At 43.1% G+C, this 23,676-nt stretch overlaps 1 protein-coding gene across 1 annotated transcript in view; it reads left to right on the top strand.

Annotated features, from left to right (window-relative positions):
- The window catches only part of MAP3K15 (mitogen-activated protein kinase kinase kinase 15), a 1,103,876-nt gene that overhangs the window by 705,594 nt on the left and 374,606 nt on the right, over window positions 1-23,676 (top strand). The window contains exon 9 of the mRNA XM_069204696.1: window positions 4,521-4,680. Within this exon, the coding sequence (XP_069060797.1) occupies window positions 4,521-4,680 (160 nt within the window). The remainder of the gene's footprint in view (window positions 1-4,520; window positions 4,681-23,676) is intronic.

The following is a 23,676-nucleotide window of genomic DNA, read 5'->3' on the forward strand; positions in this document are numbered from 1 at the left end:
TGGCGTGGAGTACAGTGTTGTTGCATTGAGTGTTGTGGCATAAAGTGTTGTGGTGTAGACTGGAGTGGTATAGAGTGAAGTGGAGTAAAGCGGGGTGGAGTGGAGTAGAGTGGTGTAGAGTGGAGGCGAGTGGAGTAGAGTCGAGGAGAGCAGAATAGATTGTTGTAGAATGGAGTGTCAGAGCAGAGTGTTGTAAAGTGGAGCAGAGTGTTTTAGAGTGGAGGGGTGTAGAGTAGCGTAGAGAGCGATAGTTGAGTGGCATAGAGTGAAGTACAGTGTAGTAGAGTAGAGTCCCTGGCATAGACTGGGTTAGAGGGGAGTACAGTGGAGAAGAGTAGAGTGTCATGGAGTGTCTTAGAGTGTCTTAGAGTGTTATGAAGGAGAGTGGCACAGATTGGAGTAAAGTGGAGTGGTGTAGAGGGAAGTAAAGTCTCATAGTGTGGAGTAGAATGAAGTGGCATAGAGTGGAGAGGCACATAGTGGAGAAGCGTAGAGTGTCGTATGGTGGAGTGCTGTAGAATAGAGTGGCGTAGAATGGAGTAGAGTTGAGTGGAGTGGCTTAGAGTGGAGTAGGATGCTGTAGTGTGGAGTAGCATAGAGTAGAGTGGCGTAGCATAGCGTGGAGTAGAGTAGCGAAGAGTGGCGTAGAAGGTCCTAGAGTGAATGGTGTGGAGTAGAGTATTGTAGAGTGGGTAGAGTGTCTTTGAGTGAAGTGAATAGAGTGTTGTGGAGTGGAGTTCGTAGAGTGGAGTGATGTAGAGTGGAATGGATTGGAGGGGTGTAGAGTAGCAGTGAGTGGAGTAGAGTGTCCTAGTGTAGAGTAACATATAGGCCCTCATTATGAACTTGACGGTCGAGACTGCCGTGCGGGCTGCAAAGGAAATTTCCACCACCGGCATGGTGGTCTCGACCGCCACATAATGAAGACAGTGGGGACTGCCACAGACCCCCTTCCACAACCGCAGGGCTACCGCCGACAGGCAGCCTGACGATGGTGGAATTCTTCATTCGACAGGGCAGCACTGTGGGTTCACCCGCCAGGGAAAGGCTGGCGGAAGGGGTGCTCTGGGGCCCCCGTGCAGATCCCCGTCACGCAGGTCATTGCCCGATTTACGGGCAGTGATCTGTATTGTATTGTATTAGTATTTATATAGCGCTTACTACCCCTGACGAGGCGTCGAAGCGCTTTTCGGTGAGTATCGCGCTACTCTGGAACCCAACAAGAATCAGTGATGGATTAGTATCGGGAAATATGAGTACAGTTTTAGTATTATTATGAGTTAATTTGAGCCGCCAATATGAGAGTTTGTTAGTTAGATTGACTGGAGTAATGGAGGGGTGGAGGAGGAAAGAAATCCAGAAGTGTTAATTGGGAGTATATCCCTCATTTACTCAACCCAAAGGCTTGGGATGAGTAAAGGGGGATGGAGGAGCGAAGAGTCTGTGGAAGGGTTAGGGATAGCATAGTAGCAGGGTGAGATACATGAGGGAGAATTTAGTAGGGTTGTGTGGGAGGTCATGGTAGTAGAGTGAGGTTTGGTGAGTTAGATGTGGAAGCGGAGGGAAGAGAGTAGAAAGGATTTGGGATGAGTCAGAGTGGGAATGGAGGATAGTTTGATAGAGACATGACATATGATGATGGGTAGATAAGTGTGATAAGATGAGAGTAGGGATTCATAGATATCTAGTATAACAACCCACCCAGGAGCCATGCAATGACCCACGAACATGCCAAGCACAGAAACATATACACATACATACATATATACATATATATATACATACACACACACACATACAAACACACATGAATACACACATATATGTACACACACTACAATATTAAAACCATGGGTAAATATATAAGGTATAAGGTGTAAGTACCTAGGGTACCCACTACAAACCAGGCCAGCCTCCTACAACAGTGCAATGGGTGCTGATGCACCTGCCGCACAGTGGCATTTGCAACGGCTCCATGTGGAGCCCAGCATTCCACTGGGCCGGCTGGCGGAAACACTTAGACCAAGGTAAAGTTAGACTTTTGGTCTAAGTTTAGAGTTTTGGTCTAACCTTAGACTGTTGGTCTAAGTTTTCCTTTGTGAATCAGGCCCTTAAAGTGGAGTGTCGTTGGAGTGGACTGGATCAGAGCTGAATGAAGTGGCATAGAGTGGAGTATTATGGCATAGATTGGCGTACGGTGGAGTGGAGTGGCATAGACTGGCTTAGAGGGAAGTAGAGTGGAGTAGAGTAAAGTAGAGTAGAGTGTTGTAGGGTATCTTAGAGGGGGTAGAGTGAAGTGGCATAGAGTGGCGTGGAGTAGAGTGTTATGGAGTGGCAGTGAGTGAAGTAGACTAAAGTAGCACATAGAGAAGTAGTGTTGTAGAGTAGAGTGGAGCGGCATAGACTAGAGAGGCATAGAGTGGAGAGGTGGAGAGTGGGGAGGTGTAGTGTATCACACAGCCGAGTGCCGTGATGTAGGGTGTAGTATGGTGATGTAGAGTGGCCCAGAGTGGAGTAGTGTGTCGTAGAATGGAGTAAAGTGGAGTTGAGTGGAGTATTGTACAGTAGAGTAGAGTGTCCTAGGGTTGAGTGGTGTGGAGTACAGTGTCATTAAGTGGATCAGAGTGTCATAGAGTGGAGTTTAAAAGAGTGAAATAGAGTGTCAGGAAGTGGAGTGGAGGGGTGTAGAGCGGCATAGAGTGGAGTACAGTCCTGCAGAGTGGAGTACTGCAGAGTGCAGTGCAATAGAGTAGAGTGGAGTAGACTGGAGTGACGTAAAGTGGAGTAGAGTGGATTAGAGTGGAGTGGTGTAGAGTGGAGTACACATGGTGTGGTAGTGCACTGCCAGTGCAGACAACACATTTTCAATTGAAATTACCATTACATTTGCACAGACATACATATTTTACTGTAAACCCATCTAGCACAAAAATGGTAATGTGTAGAAATTGCCATCAAGTAATGTAGTGATTTGTTTTGATCCTATTAAAATATTTGTCTCCACCACACTTCAGAATTACCAAAATTGTGCTTCATTTGTGCTTTTTTAAATCTGATATGTTCTGAAATAGTTGTACAGTTCAGTAACTGACATTCGTTTGTGTGGTCTTTAAAGAAATAACACCCCACAACCTTTCCTTTCAACCCCCAGTACCCAGCAAGATTATTACATACATCTGCTCACTTTGCAGTCAGAGAAACAAACGTGTGGCACCAACCTCCCTTGGCAGACAGAAGCACAACCTTTCACCTCTCTCTTTGAATGCGCAGCAAATGTGAGAAGATAAAAACAAAATGCAAAGGCCTGTTTATTCTTCACTTCTGAACGACAGCATGGATATTTTGGGGGTTCTTTATCACCCCTCACTCTCTTACTTCCAGCGCCTAAGGCATGGGTGTGAAATTAAGGATGAGGATTGTTGAAATGTTGCTATTAGTGAAGGGAACTGACCAAAATAAACAAGCTTGTAGACAGAACATTGTTGCTCACAGGCATGCTAGATTGATGACTGGTAGTGACAGAGACAAGGAGAAACAGTCAAGCAGAAAGATAGGAGAAAGGAAACATCCTTTCCAATGAAATAGAGCACATGTCCTTCTGTGAACAAGCATAAGGGAGACCACTGAAAACATGTACTCCCTCAAAAAAGAAAAAAAGAGTTCTCAGAAAGAGGACACTCATGGAAGGTTACAAGGAGCTGTTCAGAGAGATGTCCTATCTTTTTATGTGAGTAGACTCTGGAGATTCTGCATTCCTAGAGATACTACTTGTAAAATAACTTTGTGAGTAAGAACTTTAAACAAAAGTGTGTTTAACTTTGCGAATCAGGCCCTGAGTGTTTGAGAATTACAAGTAGTTCTGAGAATAGTCTTTAAACATTGGATGCGTCTCCATTTACTTCTATTTATCTGGTAGATCTTTCTTCCTAATGAGTTCATATATAAATCAATGTATTATTGTTTTTAATATAACACCCATAAGGCAACTCCTTCTCCACACACCAACTCCATCCTGTAGCAAATAAATTATACTCTTTAAAAGGCTGGAACTCATTTACGTAGGTGAAAGCACTGTCTGGGGATTTTCCACCTATTGAACCTTGTCCATATCTTGCTGTTAAAGCCGCAATGGAACCTTTTGCTAGTTTTATTATTTTGGAGGGGGCGGGGGCACTAGTGGTGAGTTTCTCTGAAATCTCCAGCGTGCAGGTGCACCCCAGGGGACACTTTCAATCCAGGGAGGTGGGGCACAGAGACCACTCCCCCGTGAAGGGGTGAAGACAAACAAGTAACCCCCTTTTCCGTGCAAGTTGTGTCTGCTATTCCCTGGCAGCAACCTAGGCAAATGATGATTAATTTATAATTCAGAAGCCCTTGCGTCCTTTCAAGTCTGTTTAATTTCCATTTTCCGGACTTCAGGTAATCAATGTAAAGGTGCAAGGTATAGAACCTTTCTGTTCACCTCTCAAAGTAGCCTTGTCACTCTATAAAACATGGACTTTTGTATTTTACATCCAAAGGCGTGAGGTTGAACAGTTTGTTGGGAAGAAAAGGAAGCTTGGAAAAGATGAACAATTACTGGGACGTGGGGCAGTTCTTCAATGTGAGCATGCTGGCCGGCGACATTGGGAAAGCGGTGCAGGCAGCAGAGAGGCTCTTCAAACTCAAGCCCCCGGTGTGGTAAGCAGTTGTCAAAATTATACTGAACTCATTATTTCTTCCAGCTTTTAAAGAGTGGACATTGTATGAAAAAACTAAGGTTGTTTCTGAAGTACTGATGCAACGTTTTGTGGCGGAACCGGATCTACTGGCGTTTGTATTCATTGATTGACATAGTAGCGCCCATCTGCACGTTAAGAAGCTCTAGTTCAGAGACTAGCTACACTTTGGATTCACATACCACCCAAACACGACTCACCACACACCCTGATCATCAGTACCTTAAACACAGTCCTTACCACAGACAGCCATTGTGCCTCGCATATCCCATGTTTGGGCTTCCAATGGCCATCCAAAGAGTACGCTGTACCACCCCCATGTCCAGCATCATCTATAAATGGTCTTACTCGTACAACACATGCTAGACTGAACCCATCATGCACACAGGACAGCACTAAAGCCATATATTTGACGAAGCGCTGCCGAATCAACAGTACTGCCATGCACTGCCCCTACATACCCACTAGAAACATGCAAAAAAAATTAGCATAAACTTAAACAATAATACACACGCAACTGCGCCTCATAGCTACAGATCCGGATTGTGAGTCATACATAGAGAACAATACTTTCAAGCCACACACTTGGCAGTTGTCCCCAAGTATAGAGTAAAAAAAAAGTCTTTTGGCACATCCTCCAATGCACACAAAACACTGTAAAGGCCCTCCTGGCAGAAACCCGTTTCACTTTCACACTAACTCACACAACAATTTCAAAACTTAACACTGACCAAACTCTCTGCTAATTACACACAACCAAACACTAATAGAATACCAAACCCTATCATATGATGGTCCACACAAAAGGGCTTTCAAATATAGAATGTGCTACAAGGTGATTACAGTGGTTATTAGTGCAATAGGAATGGGAATAGCACAGCAAACAAGCCATATGTATCATTATCTTTGCGTGGATCGGGCTGTTTGTGACCGCAAAAATGTATTTTGGTATGTATGAATTCCAGTTTGCGATTCAGTAACATATCACCGAACAGCAATTTGGAATTGCGAATACATAAGAATTTGGTATTAGGAAGGGGACTGTCAAGGTCGTCCTTTTCTAATACCGAATCACAGTCGTACGTAGTAATGTTTTGTGATCACAATGCCAACATTTCGCCAGCATCATCCGCCCCCACGGCCTCACCATAATTTCATACGCTGACGACACCCAGCTCATCATCTCCCTCACGAGGAACCCATTTACCACCAAGAATAACCTACACGCCGGACTCCTCGCCATCGCTAACTGGATGATAGCAAGCCACCTCAAATTGAACTCAGAAAAAACAGAGATCATCATCTTCGGTCCCAACAAGACAGCATGGAATGACTCTTGGTGGCCCACCACCCTTGGACCACCCCCAACACCCACCACCCACGCACGCAATCTTGGCACATCTCGCTCCATGACTCAGCAAATCAACGCCATTTCATCCTCCGGCTTCAACACCCTTCGCATGCTACGCAAGACTTTCAAATGGATTCCTTTAGAAACAAGAAGAACAGTCACCCATGCCCTCATAAGCAGCAGACTGGACTACGGCAACGCCCTCTACGCAGAGACCACAGCCAAGCTTCAGAGAAAACTCCAGCGAATCCAGAACACACCCGCACATCTCATCCTCAACCTCCCTCGCCACAAACACATCTCCGGCCACCTCAGATCCCTACACTGGCTGTCCATCAACAAAAGGATCATTTTCAAAATCCTTGTCCACGCTCACAAAGCCCTCAACGACACCGGACCGGCCTACCTCCACGAACAAATCAACTTCCACAAACCAACTCGACAGCTCCGCTCCGCCGACCTTGCCCTCGCTACAGTCCCCCGCATCCAACGCACCACCTCCGGCGGCAGATCCTTCTCCCACCTCGCCGCCAAAACCTGGAACTCCCTAACCACCAACCTACGCAAGACCCAGGACCTCCTAGCCTTCAGAAGGCACCTCAAGACATGGCTTTTTGAGCAGTAACCCCTCCCAGCGCCTTGAGACCTACCAGGTGAGTAGTGCGATAAGAAATTTGTTTGATTGATTGATTGTTTGAATACAATCCCAAAACATTTGCATTTTGGGCCAGATGTACAAACAACTTTACCGCTCGCAGGCAGCCAGTCAGGCTGTTTGTGACCGGTAAAATGTAATTTGTCATGTACAAAAGGCAAAATGTGACTCTGTAACTTGTTACCGAATCACATTTTGGTTTTCCGATTCGGTATTAGGAAGGGGCGTGTTTAGGGCGCACCCCTCCTAATACAGAATAGCACTGTCACATTTGAATGTTTTTCAACTGGAATGCGGTCACAAAACATTCATAGTTTACTGACTCCATGGAGGAGGCAGTAATCCATTCGCTAAGGGAAAGGATCCCCAAGGGACTCCTTCCCCTTTGTGAATGTGGGTAAAAACATTTTTTGTTTAAATGAAAAGAAAACTTTTTAATTTTCTTTTTGTAATGCTTCCCGTTTTCCATTAAGGGAAATGAGCTGCATTACAAAAAACAGCTTTATTTAAAAAGCAGTCACAGACATGGTGGACTGCTGACCCCAGCAGGCCACCATCCCTCTGAGTGCTTGCCATTCCCAAAGGGTTGTAAATAGCAACCTGCCTCATGAATATTGCTGAGGCAGGTCCCTTGCGCCCCTTAAGGGAATCGCGAACAGTGTTAAACACACTGTAGTACTTTGCAGTTAGCGATTTTATAATTGCCAATATTTGCAATTAGGAAATCGCAAACTGGATTTTCATACATATGGATCCTAACCACTTACTTCATGTAGGTAGTAACCCATTTGCAAAGGGTGAATATTAGCAAAAATGTTTTTTAAGAGCAGGCTGCAGTCCCATGGATCTCTGAATAGTCTTAAAAAATGCAAGGAAAACATTTCACTTTTCTTTTTTAAAGAAGGTAAACAGGCTGCATTAAAAAAAAAAAAAAAGATTGCTCTATTTAAAAGCAATCAGAGACATGGTGGTCAACTGACCCCAGCAATCCACCATCCCTGTGATTTTTGCTTTTCCTAAGGGGTCGCAAATTGCGACCTGCCTCATTAATATTAATAAGGTCCAATATAAGACCAATATATAGTAAAATGTTCTATGTATTGCACATTATGTAGGCTTTTAGAAGGAACCAGGATGGGATTAGGTATCACAGACCTTTGGATTGTCGCTAAGTGGGTCGATCCCAGCCATTTTCAAGCTCACAGGGGACGTTGGGAGTGCTTTGAATATTTGCCATGAGGTGATAGTTCTCATGTTGACTTAGAGTGAGTACAAGCTAATCTGGAGTCAGCACAAAAGAACAGTTTACTGCTCGGGAGGGAGAAGAGGATACACGTGACAAAGTTAGTAATTGTTAATGTGATATTCAAATGTTCCTATCCAGTTCTTGACTTATTTTTAAATTTACACTAACATTTCATATTTATATCTCAATACCCTTCAGCATTGGAAGGCTGTTGTCAATTCGAAGACAGCATGAGGCAGCAGATTCAGTCTTTGTCAGGATCACAGGCTCTTACTTTATACTCAATCCACTTTTAAACATGTTCTAGTCTTTCCTGCTATCCACCCCAAACCATAGAAAAGTTCTCAGGAGGAACAACCCCTTGCTCCATGGGTTATATTATTGAAAGGCAATCTTTGATACCTTTTATATACATGCCCATGGCCCTGGATGGTGTGACAGTCGATGTCCTTTACAATACTGTAGTATTTCCAACAAGACTAATGCTTCTAATATCTCGATCATTAACCTGCTACATGTATGTTCCCCAATCCACTCACGCAAGGGCCGTCAGGGTATAATGTCAGAAAATGCGACAAGGAGCACTAATGTTTCAGCATTACCTGCAATTAAATGACTAATGAAGTGACTCTTATTCAACACCCAACACATTCTTTACATAAAAATGCCAATGACTATTATAATTATGTGATATAAAGAGACTCCACGCACCAGAACCTTGTTTCAATCAAATGCCTATTTGAATTCATTAAAAACTTCTCTAAGCACTTCAGTGTTAGAATCTAACAAGTGCATTAGATTTAAATTAAATGTAGAATGTATTGCAAAAGGAATATACTTGTGCACATCAACAATCAATATATGTGTACTAATACATAATATATGTGTGTGTGTGTGTGTGTGTGTATCTATACGTATATATATAGTTATATATAGGTAATATATATATATGTAAATATATATATCCATATATGTACACAAATATATATCATCAAATTAACTGAAGAAGAAAGTAAAATCAGGAGTGAAATGGCTTCAAAAATTCAACAACATGAGGAGACTGTGAAAACACGCAAGCAAACTAAATTTCAAAGGGACAAAAGTGACTATGAAGAGGGGAGAATTTTCACCTTTGCAAGGAGATTTCAATATGCAAAGTTGAAGGGACAAATAGATGTATCCCAAATTGAAAAATCGGATAAATCAAGTAATGAATCAAGGTCAACTGATAATGAATCCAGTGAAGGAGAATCAACCTCAACAAATACACAGGGAGTAAAATTAACTTTGTTAAACGAGATGCGCCTCGCCCTCCAACAACAATCCAAAGATCAACAAGTCAAAACAAGAGGGAGAGGAAGAGGACGAGGCGCAAAAGGAATAAACCCACACGAAGGGGACAAAGAGGGAAGACAAAGAAAAACCAGGGCTCAAACAGCGGCAACTTTCAAGAGTTAAATATTATTAACCTTTCCACCAGGGAAATGTCCCAATCGGAGGAATCTGTCCTAAAAAAGGGGCTACAATTCTGTCCCTCTACAGAACACGCATAGACTTTTATAAGCATATACGCAAAATCAAACTTGCCAAAACGTTTGCGGAAACTAAAATGAAAGAGAAAAATGATCCACCAATATAGGAGTATGACCTTACTGTGGGAGATAAAGAGACGTTGATGACTCTGGTGAATTTAGATTTGGGAAACAAACCATTGGAAGTTACTGAAATAGTTAAACCCCTTGGGGCGGGCCTGACAGATAAAAGACCACCTTCCAAGTTTTACCCAGCACTACCAGCAGGGAATAAAATAGATTTATTTGCGGAGATGGTCATTCATGATCTTTATAAAAAGAATTGGAATAAGAAAGAGGAGAACTTAACTATACCAGAGAAACAGGCGCTGCACAGACTTCAGATGGAAACAATGGTTAAAATCAAACCCGCGGACAAAGGTGGAAACATCGTAATACAAAATAAACAGGATTATGTGAAAGAAGCGATGCGGCAATTGTCGGATAAAACTTGTTATGCACATGGTATTGGGAACCCAGTAATAAAACTGAAGGAAGAGATACATTTGTGTATCTTAAGGTGGGAAGATCAAGGCCTCATTGATCAAGTAGAGGCAAAATTTTTGTTAGTGGAACATCCTGTAACTCCAACAATATACTTCCTCCCTAAAATTCATAAAAATTTGCAACATCCACCAGGTAGACCTATAATATCAGCCAAAGCATCTCTATTAGAAACTATGTCAGAATACATAGATTTCTTTCTAGCACACTTGGCAAGAAATTTGAACTCCTATTTACGTGATACAGGAGACTTGCTGTTACAATTGGAAGGGATACCTTGGCAGGACACCTATAAATTAGTAACAATGGATGTAGCTTCGCTTTACACGAACATTGAACATCAAATAGGAATCCAGGCATGCAAATTCTTTCTCAACCAAAGGAATATACGTTTTTATCAACACAATGAGATGCTTCTGGAAATGATTAACATTTGTCTAACGAATAATTATTTCTTGTTTAATCAACAACTGTATTTGCAAATTAAGGGCACGGCAATGGGTTTTTCTTTTTCTCCCAATTTTGCGAATTTGACAATGGGATGGTTTGAACAACGAATAGCTTGGGCAGAAGAAAACTAGATTTACCAACAAAAAGTAGTGACTTGGCTGAGGTTTATTGATGACCTTTTTCTTATCTGGGATGGTACTGAGTCAGAATTTGATGAATACTTTAAGATCTTGAACTCTAATGTAGCCAAACTTAATTTCACCTACGACATCAGTGCGACACGTGTGACATTTCTAGATACAGAAATTTATGTTAAAGAGGGGACAATTCAGACTTCCTTGCACAGGAAAATAACAGCTACGAACTCCATATTACATGCTAACAATTTTCACCCACCACGAACAAAGTGGAACATTCCCTATGGTGAATTTCTACGAATAAAGAAAATCTGCTCAGAGCCGGAAGAGTGTGAGAAGCACTTGAAATTAGCGGAGGAGAGATTCCTGGCAAGACAATATCCGAAAAAGTGTTTAGCTCTGGCACAGAAACGTGTGAATACAATTATCAAGAGAACAATTAATTCATGGAGGAAACCAAGCCATTAAACATGCCAAACAACAACAGCTGAGGTTTATAACAACATACTCACAGAGTGCCACACAAGTTCGTAAAATCTTGGAAAACCACTGGGCAATTTTACAAATGGACCCAATAGTGGGGGAAATCATGGGACAATACCCATTAATGACTTTCAGAAGAACAGCAAACTTAAGGGATAAATTAACGCACAGTAATTTCCAAACTACAAAAGCAAACTGGTTACAGAAAACTGGCTTCTGGAAATGCAGCAGCTGTAAGGCATGTAAAATTGGGGTGAATAAGAAAGAGTACTCAACAAATACTGGCATGGAGAGAGTGATACGTAAGCACTTGAACTGTAAAAGTCGATTCACAGTATATGTGATTGAATGTCCTTGTGGGTTGAAATATGTTGGCAGTACCATATGTGAGACTAAAAAGCGAATTTTAGAACATATTCGAGCAACTATCAATATAGATAGGAGCTATGCAACAGCGAGACATATGGAACAGAAACATGATAGCAAGTGGGAACTCATGACATTCTATGTAATTGATCAGGTACTAAAATCAGAACGTGGTGGGGACAGAGAAAAGAAATTGCGTCAACTAGAATCCAGACACACACTTGATATCCGATCTCTCACCCCGCTAGGTTTAAATCAGGATGAGGAGTTATTTGTACACCTATAATGGTTGTCATAGCTCATAAGATGTTGCCATTCATTTATTTTATGTCATTACCATCAATTGATAAGATGCTTTCTTTCCCGTTGTCATTTGTCAGATAGACATACAATTTTGGCGCTATCAATATAAGTTGACTGAAGGAATAATACCCAAACATTAATTTTCTTACATCAGAGGTGCAGGATTTAGTGCGGGCCTTGTTTAAAAGAAACTTTGGGGATTGTGCTATTGTAGGTAACATGCAATAAATGAATATGAATCCAATGTGAATATAAATTAAAAACTAATGAGGGCCCCTATATTTTGTTAACACACCTCAGAAATTGTTTTGAAGTCTCCATTAGTCGCTGAAACAAGATTTTATGACATACATTTAAAAATAAATTGATTCAATGAAATGCCATAAACTACATATACCAGAATGCAATGTGGAACTTAGTGAAAAACACCTTGGATTGTAGTTAAAACACTGTTACAATTTGGTAAATATGTATATAGAAAAACGTTTAATTTTTCTTTGTTAAAGTGTATATATTTAGTGATGTTATTGAGTAACCCTTGATAAGTGGTGTAACTTGAGTATTTTTTCTGTTACTTTGGAGTATTTTATTTAAAGCGCCGAAATTAGCACACAGGAAACACCTGTGAACAAGGTCCGGTGAGACCGAAACGCGTCAGGGGATTCCTGTTTGTTTGTTTATGATCTCACTAATGTATTAAAAGTTAAGGTATTTTTGGCACAACAACAGAGTGCAGTTTTCTCTTGCTAAAACAGAAGGAGAATCTTGTTTTCTGAAAATATGGTTGTCCTGCCTCAAACCAGCACCACCGGAGAATTAAGTGCGCCGTAACACGCAGATCAGGACATCTTTTCTTTCATACAAATATATATATATATATATGCTATTCATAGATGTACAACAGAGTTGCCCATGATTACCTGTTAGCCCAGGTGCATGACTGGCGAGAATGTTTAATTGTGTACACAATAAAGCCCTTTAACATAATCACACTATATATATTCATTTCTAAAGACAACCTCGCACCAATTAAATTGTGAGAGGGAAGGGTCTGGTTCCAATGTGTTTTGGAAACTACCCCAGTGCCTATGTGTTTTGCTTTGGTCAGGTCAAGTGACAGAGGATATCCACATCACTCCTGTTCAAAAAGACTGTGCACAAAAATTAGTGTGGAAAAAAATATGGGAAGCACCTCACGTAAGCAACCACCAAGAGCCTCTTGACTGTTATTCACCAGCTTGCTCACTTTATCATCATTGCCAGCTTTCCTAAAAACAGAGGAACCAACACGTAGACTGAATCAGAACCTGCTGCTTGTGTGTGTCTCTGTAATGTGTAAACTTAAATACACTTCTTAGGCTCCATTAGGCCTCATAAAGGAAGAGAGGCTATACTCTTCTCCTCACAAAAAATATTATAAATGAGTTAAATGTGCCATCTAGCAAATGTATTTTTTCGATGCCCATACTCATGATTAAAAGCAAATCCCATGTTTAGACCATCTTAATGTGAACAACTGACATGTTTCATTGCCAAACACAACTTACTGGCAATTTCATCAGGGCATGAAGACCAGTAATCACCCAATTGTGCACCGGACCAAATGGCACCCGAGTGAACGCCTACCTGCAGGCCATAGGGAGAAAATATTTGGGAGCGCAACTGTGGATGCAGCCAGTGCCGTGCATCCCTTCCAAATGGACCAAGTGTGACTGTGGTCATTAATCAACATCATGAAACAATACAAAAAGGGGCATCTGCAAAGGTAAGCTGTCTTTACTTGCCCAGTTGACTTTTTGATAGCACCAGACAGCAATCTTGAAATGCTCCTATACTTTGTTATTGTACCATTCCAAGATGGTGTTGCTTTCTGTTATAAACCACCACATGTTTTGTACTGCATTAATCTTGCAGAGATTCCCAAATTTATTGAATATCTGACTAGATTATGTACTGGCTGCAGCTTGAGTCAACATTAAATTCCCTTTCTTCACTCAAGTACTTGTAGAAACACTGTCTTGCAAATTGTTATGTGCAAGCAATAAGAGAATAAAGACAAACTAATATATGCTCTGCCACCTCTTAAACAGTATACATCTCAACATTGTAAACTCTCCCCACTACATCAATATTGTAACAGACCCTTCTTGCCACCTACCTATGGTTGAACTATAAAAATATGAATACAGGCATATGTTGTGTTCTGTCAGTTAACTAGTGTGATGCTGCTGGAAGATATTCAATATCGTCTAACCTGGTAAAGGCTGCACTCACTTCAGCACATTCTTATTGGTAAGAATTGGTTTTATTTCGCTAAGTGTAATTACAATAACTATATCAGTCAGCAACTAAAAAGCTATTGACCTTTGAAGAGCTTCAAAGCCTTGTGCATTAAAAGTCTTTGGGCCAGATGTAGCAAAGGTTTTTACCCATTCTATGTCTATGGGAAAAAGTGTTTGTACATATGGCCCTTTATGATCTCCCTCTCCAGGTTTGTCAGCCTTCCTGAGAATTCCTTCTGGTCATTGCTTGAAATATATTTTTATGCTTCTATCAAAAAACATTGGATTATTCTAAACATTATTTCTCCAGCTGGCATCAGCCCTCACGACATCATTCAAGTAACCATCACCACAACATCCACACATCATCAGAAAGGTGAAGGGATGGCAATGGGCTTGAAATCTGTAAAAAATGAATGCCCTCATTCAATTATCGACCAGTTTGCAATAGTCCACTTCTAGGCAAACTGACTGAAAACATTAGCTATGCACATTTATTGTCTTACCTCGAGGAGAACAATGTTCTTTTCAACATCCAAACAAGATTCTGCCTAGGTAGTAGCACAGTAGTCTCTAGTGGAGTAGGGTAATTTCTGCTATTGGATCTTCTGGATTGGACTGGTTATTGTCGGCCTTTGGAAGACCTCTGCTCTGCAGTCCGAACCTTCAGGGATGCGGGAAACCATCCTCCACTGGATTGCTTCCCATCTAACATCAATCTCATTTGTCCACTGGCTCCAACCTTTTTCTTTTGATTGCGGGAGTCTAGTAAGGATCCACAATTGTCCCTCTTGTCTTTAACATATATCAAGACCATTACCAAACCTGATCTCCTCCTTTACCCTCAACTGCTACAACTACATGAACAGCGCATAAATAATATTAAAACTTCATCTGAATTCTATTTTTGTGCCATTTATCAATCCCTCTTCGAGGTAGATCATTGGATGAGAACACACTACCTCTAACTAAACACATTAAAAACTTCAGATACTAGGCTGTGGTAAAGGGACACCTACCAACCTTCTATCCTCGGCCAAAAACCCTTTAACCATCATTCAAAGGAAGGAATCTAGATGTATACGTATACATGGATATGAAACTCTCCCTCATTCTTCAAATGAAGTCAGTCCAAAGAGAGTCTTTTACATGATGGGACAACTACATTTAGGGGGTCATTCTGACCCTGGCGGTAATTACCGCCATGGCGGAGGTTGGCGGTAGCACCGCCAACAGGCTGGCGGTGCTCCGCCGGGCATTCTGACCGCGGCGGTACAGCCGCGGCCAAAAGCGGAAAGCCGGCGGTGTACCGCCGACTTTCCGCTGCCCATGGGAATCCGCCATGGCGGCGCAGCTTGCTGCGCCGCCATGGGGATTCTGACAGCCCATACCGCCATCCTGTTCCTGGCGGTTCACCCGCCATGAACAGGATGGCGGTATGGGGTGTCGTGGGGCCCCTGGGGGCCCCTGCAGTGCCCATGCCAATGGCATGGGCACTGCAGGGGCCCCCGTAACAGGGCCCCACAAAGAATTTCAGTGTCTGCTTTGCAGACACTGAAATTCGCGACGGGTGCAACTGCACCCGTCGCACCTTCCCACTCCGCCGGCTCCATTCTGAGCCGGCCTCCTCGTGGGAAGGGTGTTTCCCGCTGGGCTGGCGGGCGGACTTTCGGCGGTCGCCCGCCAGCCCAGTGGGAAAGCCAGAATGACCGCCGCGGTCTTTCGGCGGGAACCGCTTGGCGGGCGGCGACCGCCGTCCGCCGCGGTCAGAATCACCCCCTTAATCTTTTCTTACTTAGGATTCCACCAAATAGTACAAGACACTGTGAGCCAATGCTTTTCTGTCTAGACTGCTCCAATGGTATACACTTTGACCTATCACACTAAGGGCCAGATTTACATGGCCCTTGTGCCACCGGTCTGTCACTTTTTGTGATGCTCCTGTGGCGCTGTGCAGTGCACCACTTTTACAAGGCAGTGCTAAGCCACTTTTTGTGGCTTAACGCTACCTTGTAAATATGGGCCCCTCTGACACAGTTTTCTCGGTCAGAGGGGCATGCAATGGGTGTTGCTGTGAGCGTTCCACTGCAACACCCATTGCTTTTGACTTTGCCCCAAAATTACAAGTCTGAAATATGTGGCACCACTAAAAACTAACACCACCCCAGGGGTGGCGTTAGCATGGCACAACAAGAAGGAATAATCTCATACCTCCTCATTTTTGCTTTTTCAATCTGTGCTACATTCTGCAGCACACATAGAAAGAGCAAAAGGCAGTAAATGATTGTTTATGTGCAGGAAGGGACACCTTCCTGCACATAAACAATCATTCATAAATGACAATTTGGTACTTCTATGTGTGCTGCATTCTGCAGCACACATAGAAGTGGCAACTTGCTATTCTAGATTGTTTATGTGCAGGAAGGGGCACCTTTGTGCACCTAAACAATCAATCCCCTGCACGCAAACACCCTTGCACTATGGTTGACATAACTAAATTTAGTGCCATTGCAGGGGGAACACAGAGGGGCGCCATATTTTAGTAAATTCAGTGCATCCCTGCATTTCTAAAGTGATGCAGCACTTCATATTTTGGAGTAGCACTGTGTTGTGCCCCTTTTTAGTAAATATGACCCTAAATATTTCAGATTCTACAGAGAATTCAGAATGCAGCTGCAAGACAAATCCTAAAAGATAACTTCTGATGGCTACATCTTCCTGCAGATTCCTCAGTTTCTGGATATCCTCCAGCTGCCAGACTTGATATGGAAACCTTTTCCCTCACCAGCAATAGCTGTCCAGCATTGGTGCTATGCACTTCAGCCTCAACTCTGCCCACTGGAGGCAATGATATTGTAGAACAGTAGATACAAATAGTTGCCCTAGCATTAGTTGCTATTTTTCCATGCCTCATCAACCGAAATCTAAAGCTTTTCTAAGGGTTTCACCACCAAAATTCCTCAGCTTTTCAACCGTGACTAGATCAGGTATCTCCTTCAAAGATTTCTGGGTTTAAACCCTGTCACAAATGACACAAGAATATGTCCTTATGAGACCCACATGACATCTGCATATTGTGTTATGATTTCAGCCATAAGAGAGAAGTAATGCAGCAGGTAGTCACGCTATGTTGGTCAATTCCAAGGGGATATGCCAAAGTGTTCCCTTTCTGCCATCATTAGTCCCTCAGCAGGGAACAATTTCCCCATGTGATCTTCCCACAAACAAACACAAAGTTGATAGGAAAGAGAAATCCTTTTCTTCTTGGTAGAAGCAGTCCCCCAGTTTCAACACCATTTGGAGTCTCAAAGGCGTTACCCAACGCCATGTGCAATACTTCCAAGGGTTAAGAAATTTTACCAGAATGCTAGAAGTATTTGCATCACACTCTGATGCCTTGGCTATCCCTGATAAGGATTAGGGCTGCACTGATTAGGAAGACTCTGACTCTTCAACACATTCCCTCTTCCCCTTTGAGTTAATGCTGTGATTAATATGATCCTAAGCTATGGAAATATGTTGTTAACTGTAATTGTCACTGTTAATCATGCTTGCTAGGTGCCTCATAATACGCCCGCAAATGGGCCAATGAAAAACAATTCTGGAACTGATGCCAGTGTACTTACTGATTGGCACCAATTATGCTCCAAAATAGCAATATTCAGTTGGAGAACTCAGGGCTGAAGCCGCATGGCGCCACTTGGTGCTATTGCTGGGAGAATGCACTCATGGAGCCAGTCGTGCCAGGAAGATTGTCAGAAGTGAAGAGAAAAGATGAGAAATCTGGGAGATGATTATGTAGCCACAAGAAATACCATAATCGATGCATCATTTTTTAATAAGGTCATGCTTATCACAGTTGCTTCAGTCTCTACAATGACTGCATGTGGTTAGACATATATCATGTTCAAAGCAATGTGCATTGCTCATGTTAAAAATTATGGTGTAGCCCCCCTCATCCTTCAGCAAAAACGCCATTTGTAACACCAATCCAGAACTCTTCAGCCTAGACTAGAATGACTCCTATGTGACCCAGTTTTCTGTAAATGTTGTAATGCAGAAAACCCTTTCTACTACAAACAGTCAAGATAAGAAATTCTCTCCATACAAGAAAAAGAGTAATTAGCAACCATCTTGAATTCCAAACAGCTTTAAAACCTTTCTCTTTTCCCTTTCATAAATACATAGAACTATTATATTATAATCAACACTAACTAGAGTAGGTATGTGCTTGCACAAACCCGTCTGTTCTCAATTTATTCCATAATACCTAAAGCTTAAGCTCTGTAACAATGACACGTCATGTTTAAAGCATGTCTCCAAACCTCAGGCACCTCACCAACACTTCACAAATAGGTTATTCTCTAACAAATACCATGTTCAACTTTGCACTCTGATAAGCATGCCCAGGATTCTCATAAAATCCGAATGCTAAGCGAGTACATCAAGTTTAAGAAGCATTATATGAACGTGACAATACAATACATATATTTATAATAATAAATATGTATATAGATAGATAGATAGATAGATAGATAGATAGATAGATAGATAGATAGATAGATAGATAGATAGATAGATAGATAGATTACCGGAAAATACCAAAGGTGACGTTATAGTTGGGCAATAGAATTAATAAAACATAGACATTCACAATACCAAAGGTTTTAGGGATGTTATAGTTCAGCTCACATTTTAAACATATCTAACCATAGAAATATAGAAATTCAGCTTTTATAGTTAGAGTTATCTCAAGTAACTATAACTCATACCGTAAGGTAGCTGCAACTCGCCCCGCACAGTTTTTCCTCAACAATTTTACTGCAAAAATTACATTGATATTATCAATGAAGTTATCAAAGATGTCATCAGTTAAGTAATTTGTGGGGCAATTAGCAGTGCATGGTGAGGGCGTGAGTTATGGTTACCTTGGGGCATAAGTTATAGTTACTTGAGATAACTCTAACTATAACAGGTGAATTTTTATGGTTTTGTATGTTTAAAATATGAGCCTAACTATAACGTCCCTGTAACCTTGGGTTGCTTAGGTAGATTTCTATGTTTAAAAAAAAATCTATTTCCTAACTAGAATATCCCTTTAACCTTTTGTTTTTTTTCAGTGAATTTCTACATTTTTTTAATGTAAAGTAATTTTCATTACTGAACGTTTATGCAACCACCACTGCGCACAGTCTTAAGCCGTACATGGCTAGGGTTGGCCTGCTGCCAGTCCCTGCAGCCAACTCCTAAAACCACCCAGCCCCGCACTGCGCACTGCCTTTGTCCATATGCACCAGGGGTTGGCCGCAGGGCCTGGCCTGGGGCCAGGCCCTGTGGCCGGCTCATATAACAACCCAACATCGCATTGCCACTCCTCCTCCTCAGACTGATCTAGGCCCCGGGGACCCCATCCCAGCGTAAATATTCAGTTTTTTGGGGGGAGAGGGGCTGCGAGGTCCCCCTGCCAAGGCTGATCTCACTCTGGGGACCCCATCCCCAGAGCCCGAGTTAAACATTTAATTTTCTTTGGAGGGAGGGGGGGCCACTTTCCCCCCTACCTAGGCCAATCTTGGCCCCAGGGACCCCATTCCCCAGGACCCAGCCTAATAGTTTATTTTTTGGAGGCAGGGGGCTGCATGGCCCCCATCCCCAGGGCTGATCTCAACCAGGGGGACCCATCCCCAGGGGCCTGGACATGCGACCTGGGTACCTCACTGGGCACCCAGTGACAATGTTGGGGACTGTAGGGGGAGCCTGAAGGATCCCTGAACTTCCTCTCTGTGAGAGCAGTTTCCTCTCAAAGACGCAGGCAGGGACAGCGAGGACATAGCAGGAGCCGGCCTTGCTGGGTGGGTGGCAGTCCCCAGGGCCATCATTGGTTCCACAAGGGGGGCCAAGAGGCCCCCTCCAACAATCAGTAGTCCCAGAGAGGTGGTGGTCCCCGGGGCTCCATAACGGACCCTCTTCACTTTTGTTTGTTTGCCCCGGGCAGGTGGTGGTAACCGGGCTGCGCGGCCGCGCACCCCCCTGCATTGTGCTACTCAGTAGCCCCGGGGAGGTGGTGGTTCTCAAGGGCTGCAGCGGAGGATACGCGGCCCTCCTCATTATATTTGAAAAGTTCCCTGGGGAGATGGTGGTTCCTGGGGCTGGGTGTCCCCACATTATATTTGAAAAGTGCCCCGGGGAGGTGGTGGTCTCCAGGGCTGCGTAGGGGCCGTGCAGCCCCACCACATAGAAAATGTAAATGCTCCCAGCACGTGGCCCACCTGGGGGCTTGTAAAAAGCAAGCATGGGAGCCTGCCATTGCTTTTGAATTTTTTCCACAGAATAGTCACAAAATTGCAACATTTTTTTAAAGTGTTTTTTAGCCATGGGGGTGGTTCCTCTCAGACCCCAGCACCAAAGCTAAGAGGTTAGGGTGAATCTGTCCTTGCCACTTGTCTTTTTTTTAAAAACTTTTTTTGTGGGACTTGGGTGAAGCTGAGTCCCAAGATGGCTGCCAACACTTCCTGGTTTGAAGTGTTGGTAGTCAATCAGAGCTCTGCAACTCCATGTACGAGCTCTTATTAATCACTAAGTCATGAGAGGGGACCCGCGACCCTAGATATAAAAATATATTCTCCCTTCAATATCTAAAAAATTACTGAACAGATTAACACCAAATAAGTGAAAACACAATCTGCAAACCGAAAGCTAGCTTTCTGGCAAATTTGAGGTAATTCAGTCCAGTGGTTCGGTCTTTAGTCATGTTCAAAGGTCCTAGAACTAACATGGGAAACACAACTTTTTTGACCCCTCCCTTTTTCTTGGCCCCCCCGCATGATGGATCATCCTGAAACTTTCCATACACAACAAGAATCACCTGCACACCTTTTTTTGTAAAATGTCATGAAGATTCATCAAATGGTGCCAAAGATATAGGCAGGTCAAAAAATGCTTTTTCTATGGAAACATGGTCCTAACAATAAGTACCAAGTGGCGATCACCACTAGTTAAGATATATATATATATATTGATTGATAGATAGATAGATAGATAGATATAGATAGATAGATAGATAGATAGATAGATAGATAGATAGATAGATAGATAGATAGATAGATAGATAGATAGATAGATCTCAGAACTGCTCAATATTGGTGTACAGAAATTTCATGATTTATCCGTACCTCGTTCTCTTTTTTACACCATCCAAACAAATCAAGCCTCTTTTACTCGCTGCATGCTTTCAAAAGCGAGTGTGACACCGTGGCCATATTCAATTGTAATGCCCTACATGAATTCATTAGATTAGTCTTTGTAACATAAAAGGTAGGAATAACCTTTTATTTGATCTCAAGTATCCTATAACATAAAAACTAAGCATAGCCGTCATCAGGAAACTTATAAATAGTTCCACCTATTATTTACTTTTCTCTCTTTCTTTCTCTTGCTCTAGGTCATAGTTTGATGATAACAAAAAAGTTCTAGTCCTCAAAATTGAGTGCCAGGGCCCACCACCTGAAACCACTGTATACAGCTTTTGGCTAAGAAAAATACTTGATCTATAAAACTGGCCAGTTGTTGCTATTTATATTTTTGGGAAAACGTGACTGCTACAGACTCGCAAAACAATGGCTCATGACCAAGGACCCCTCTGACAGAGCTAACTACAAGGCAGCTCTCAACTACTACCACCACCAAATCAAGGCAGAAAAAAGAGCAGCAATCACTGCCCGCATCGACACCACAGCCAACCACACAAAAAAAGTATTCAGAATCATCAAGGAATTCTCTAACCCGATAGCCACAGAGACCACCATCCACCCATCCCAGGAACTCTGCGGCACCCTCTGAGACTACTTCCACAGCAATATCACGAGCATATGCAACAAGGTTGACCCCAACCCTCCACCTCCAGCCTACCACCACAGCCATCATGTCATCCATCCACTCCAGGGTACCCACTGCCCCCTGCCCCTCCAACTTTTTAACCTTGGAGCCAACACTATTAGCACAGAACAAACCCACATCCTCAACACCTCTATCTCCATGGCAACCTTCCTGGATGAATGGAAGCAGGCAGAGGTCAGACCCCTTCTAAAGAAACCCTCTGCCGACCCCAGGGACCTCAAAAATTACAGACTGATCTCCCTGCTCCCCTTCCCAGCCAAAGTGCTTGAGAAAGCCATCAACCAACAGCTCACTGACAGCCTTGAAGTAAACCACCTCACAGTCAGGATTCCAGGCCAACCACAGCACGGAAACTGGACTGATTGCCACCACGGATGACAACAGGACCCTCCTCGACTGAGGAGAGTCAGCAGCTCTAGTCCTTCTGAACCTCTCTGCAGCTTTCGATACAGTCTTCCACCGTACTCTCCTCAACAGACTCCACAACATAGGCACTCAACAAAAAATCCTTAAGTTGGTCGCCTCTTTCCTTTCAGACCTCCCTTCACTCCTACACCCAAGAACATCACCTGCGGCGAACCCCAAGGATCCTCCCTCAGCCCAACCCTGTTCAACATCTACATGACCCCGCCCCTTGTAGACATCATCAGATCCTACGGATTCAATATAGTCTCATACACTGACAACACTCAACTGATCCTCTCACTCATCTCCCTATGGGACCACAGCTGGTGGCCAGCAGAACTCGGAACAATGCCCTCTCCATCAAACCACGTGCAAGACCTCAGCATCATCCTCGACTGCTAACTGTGCATGAATCAATACGTAAACTCAGTTGCCTCCTCCTACTTTTACATTCTCCATAGTCTCCACCGAATCTTCAAATGAATCCCTACCGACACCAGAAAAACAGTCATGCACGCCCTGGTCACCAGCTGCCTCGACTATGGCAATGCTCTTTATGCTGTCTCCCAGCTACTTAAAACTTCAGACCCTACAGAACACCACAGCCAGACTCATCCTCAACCTCTCCAAGCGCTCAAGCATCACCCCACAGCTAAGAAACCTCCACTGGCTCCCCACCCACAAGAGATTCCAATTCAAAATCTTCACATTTGCATGCAAGTCTGTCCACCTAGAGCCATCCTACATTAACCATCGACTCAGCATCTCCGTCCCAGCAAGACAACTACTCTCTGCCTTGCTAAATCTCGCACACATCCCCCTCATCCATCGCAGCCGCAGTGGGGACCGCTCCTTCTCCTGCAACCAAGTCCTGGAACAGCCTGCCCCTCTACCTCTTGACAGCTCCCTCCCTGGCGAACTTCAGAAGGAAACTCAAGATGTGGCTTTTTGATGAAGGGACGGCACCCTCAGCAACCAAATACCCTTAGGGGTGATAGTGCTGGGGCTTACAAATGCTATGATTTAACTGATAGCATTGTAAACCTGAAATCAAGGCGGAAAATGAGAAAACGTTGTGACTATTAGAGGATTCTACCCAAATGCTATATGTCTTGTGAGCCCTTCTCATATAGATATCATATTACCTTGTTGGTGTGCACAGGCTGCCCAAGGGATGGTCTAGGACTGAAAGAATGATTACATAAGAGGTGGGAATAAATCACGTCTGTGAGGATGAAATAGGAGCAATGATGTTTGTCCCTCATGAGCTCCATTTTGAATTAGCAAGTGGTGACAATGCCAACCCTTACGT

The sequence above is a fragment of the Pleurodeles waltl genome, chromosome 8, assembly GCF_031143425.1.
Source record: "Pleurodeles waltl isolate 20211129_DDA chromosome 8, aPleWal1.hap1.20221129, whole genome shotgun sequence".
Taxonomy (NCBI): Eukaryota; Metazoa; Chordata; class Amphibia; order Caudata; family Salamandridae; genus Pleurodeles; species Pleurodeles waltl.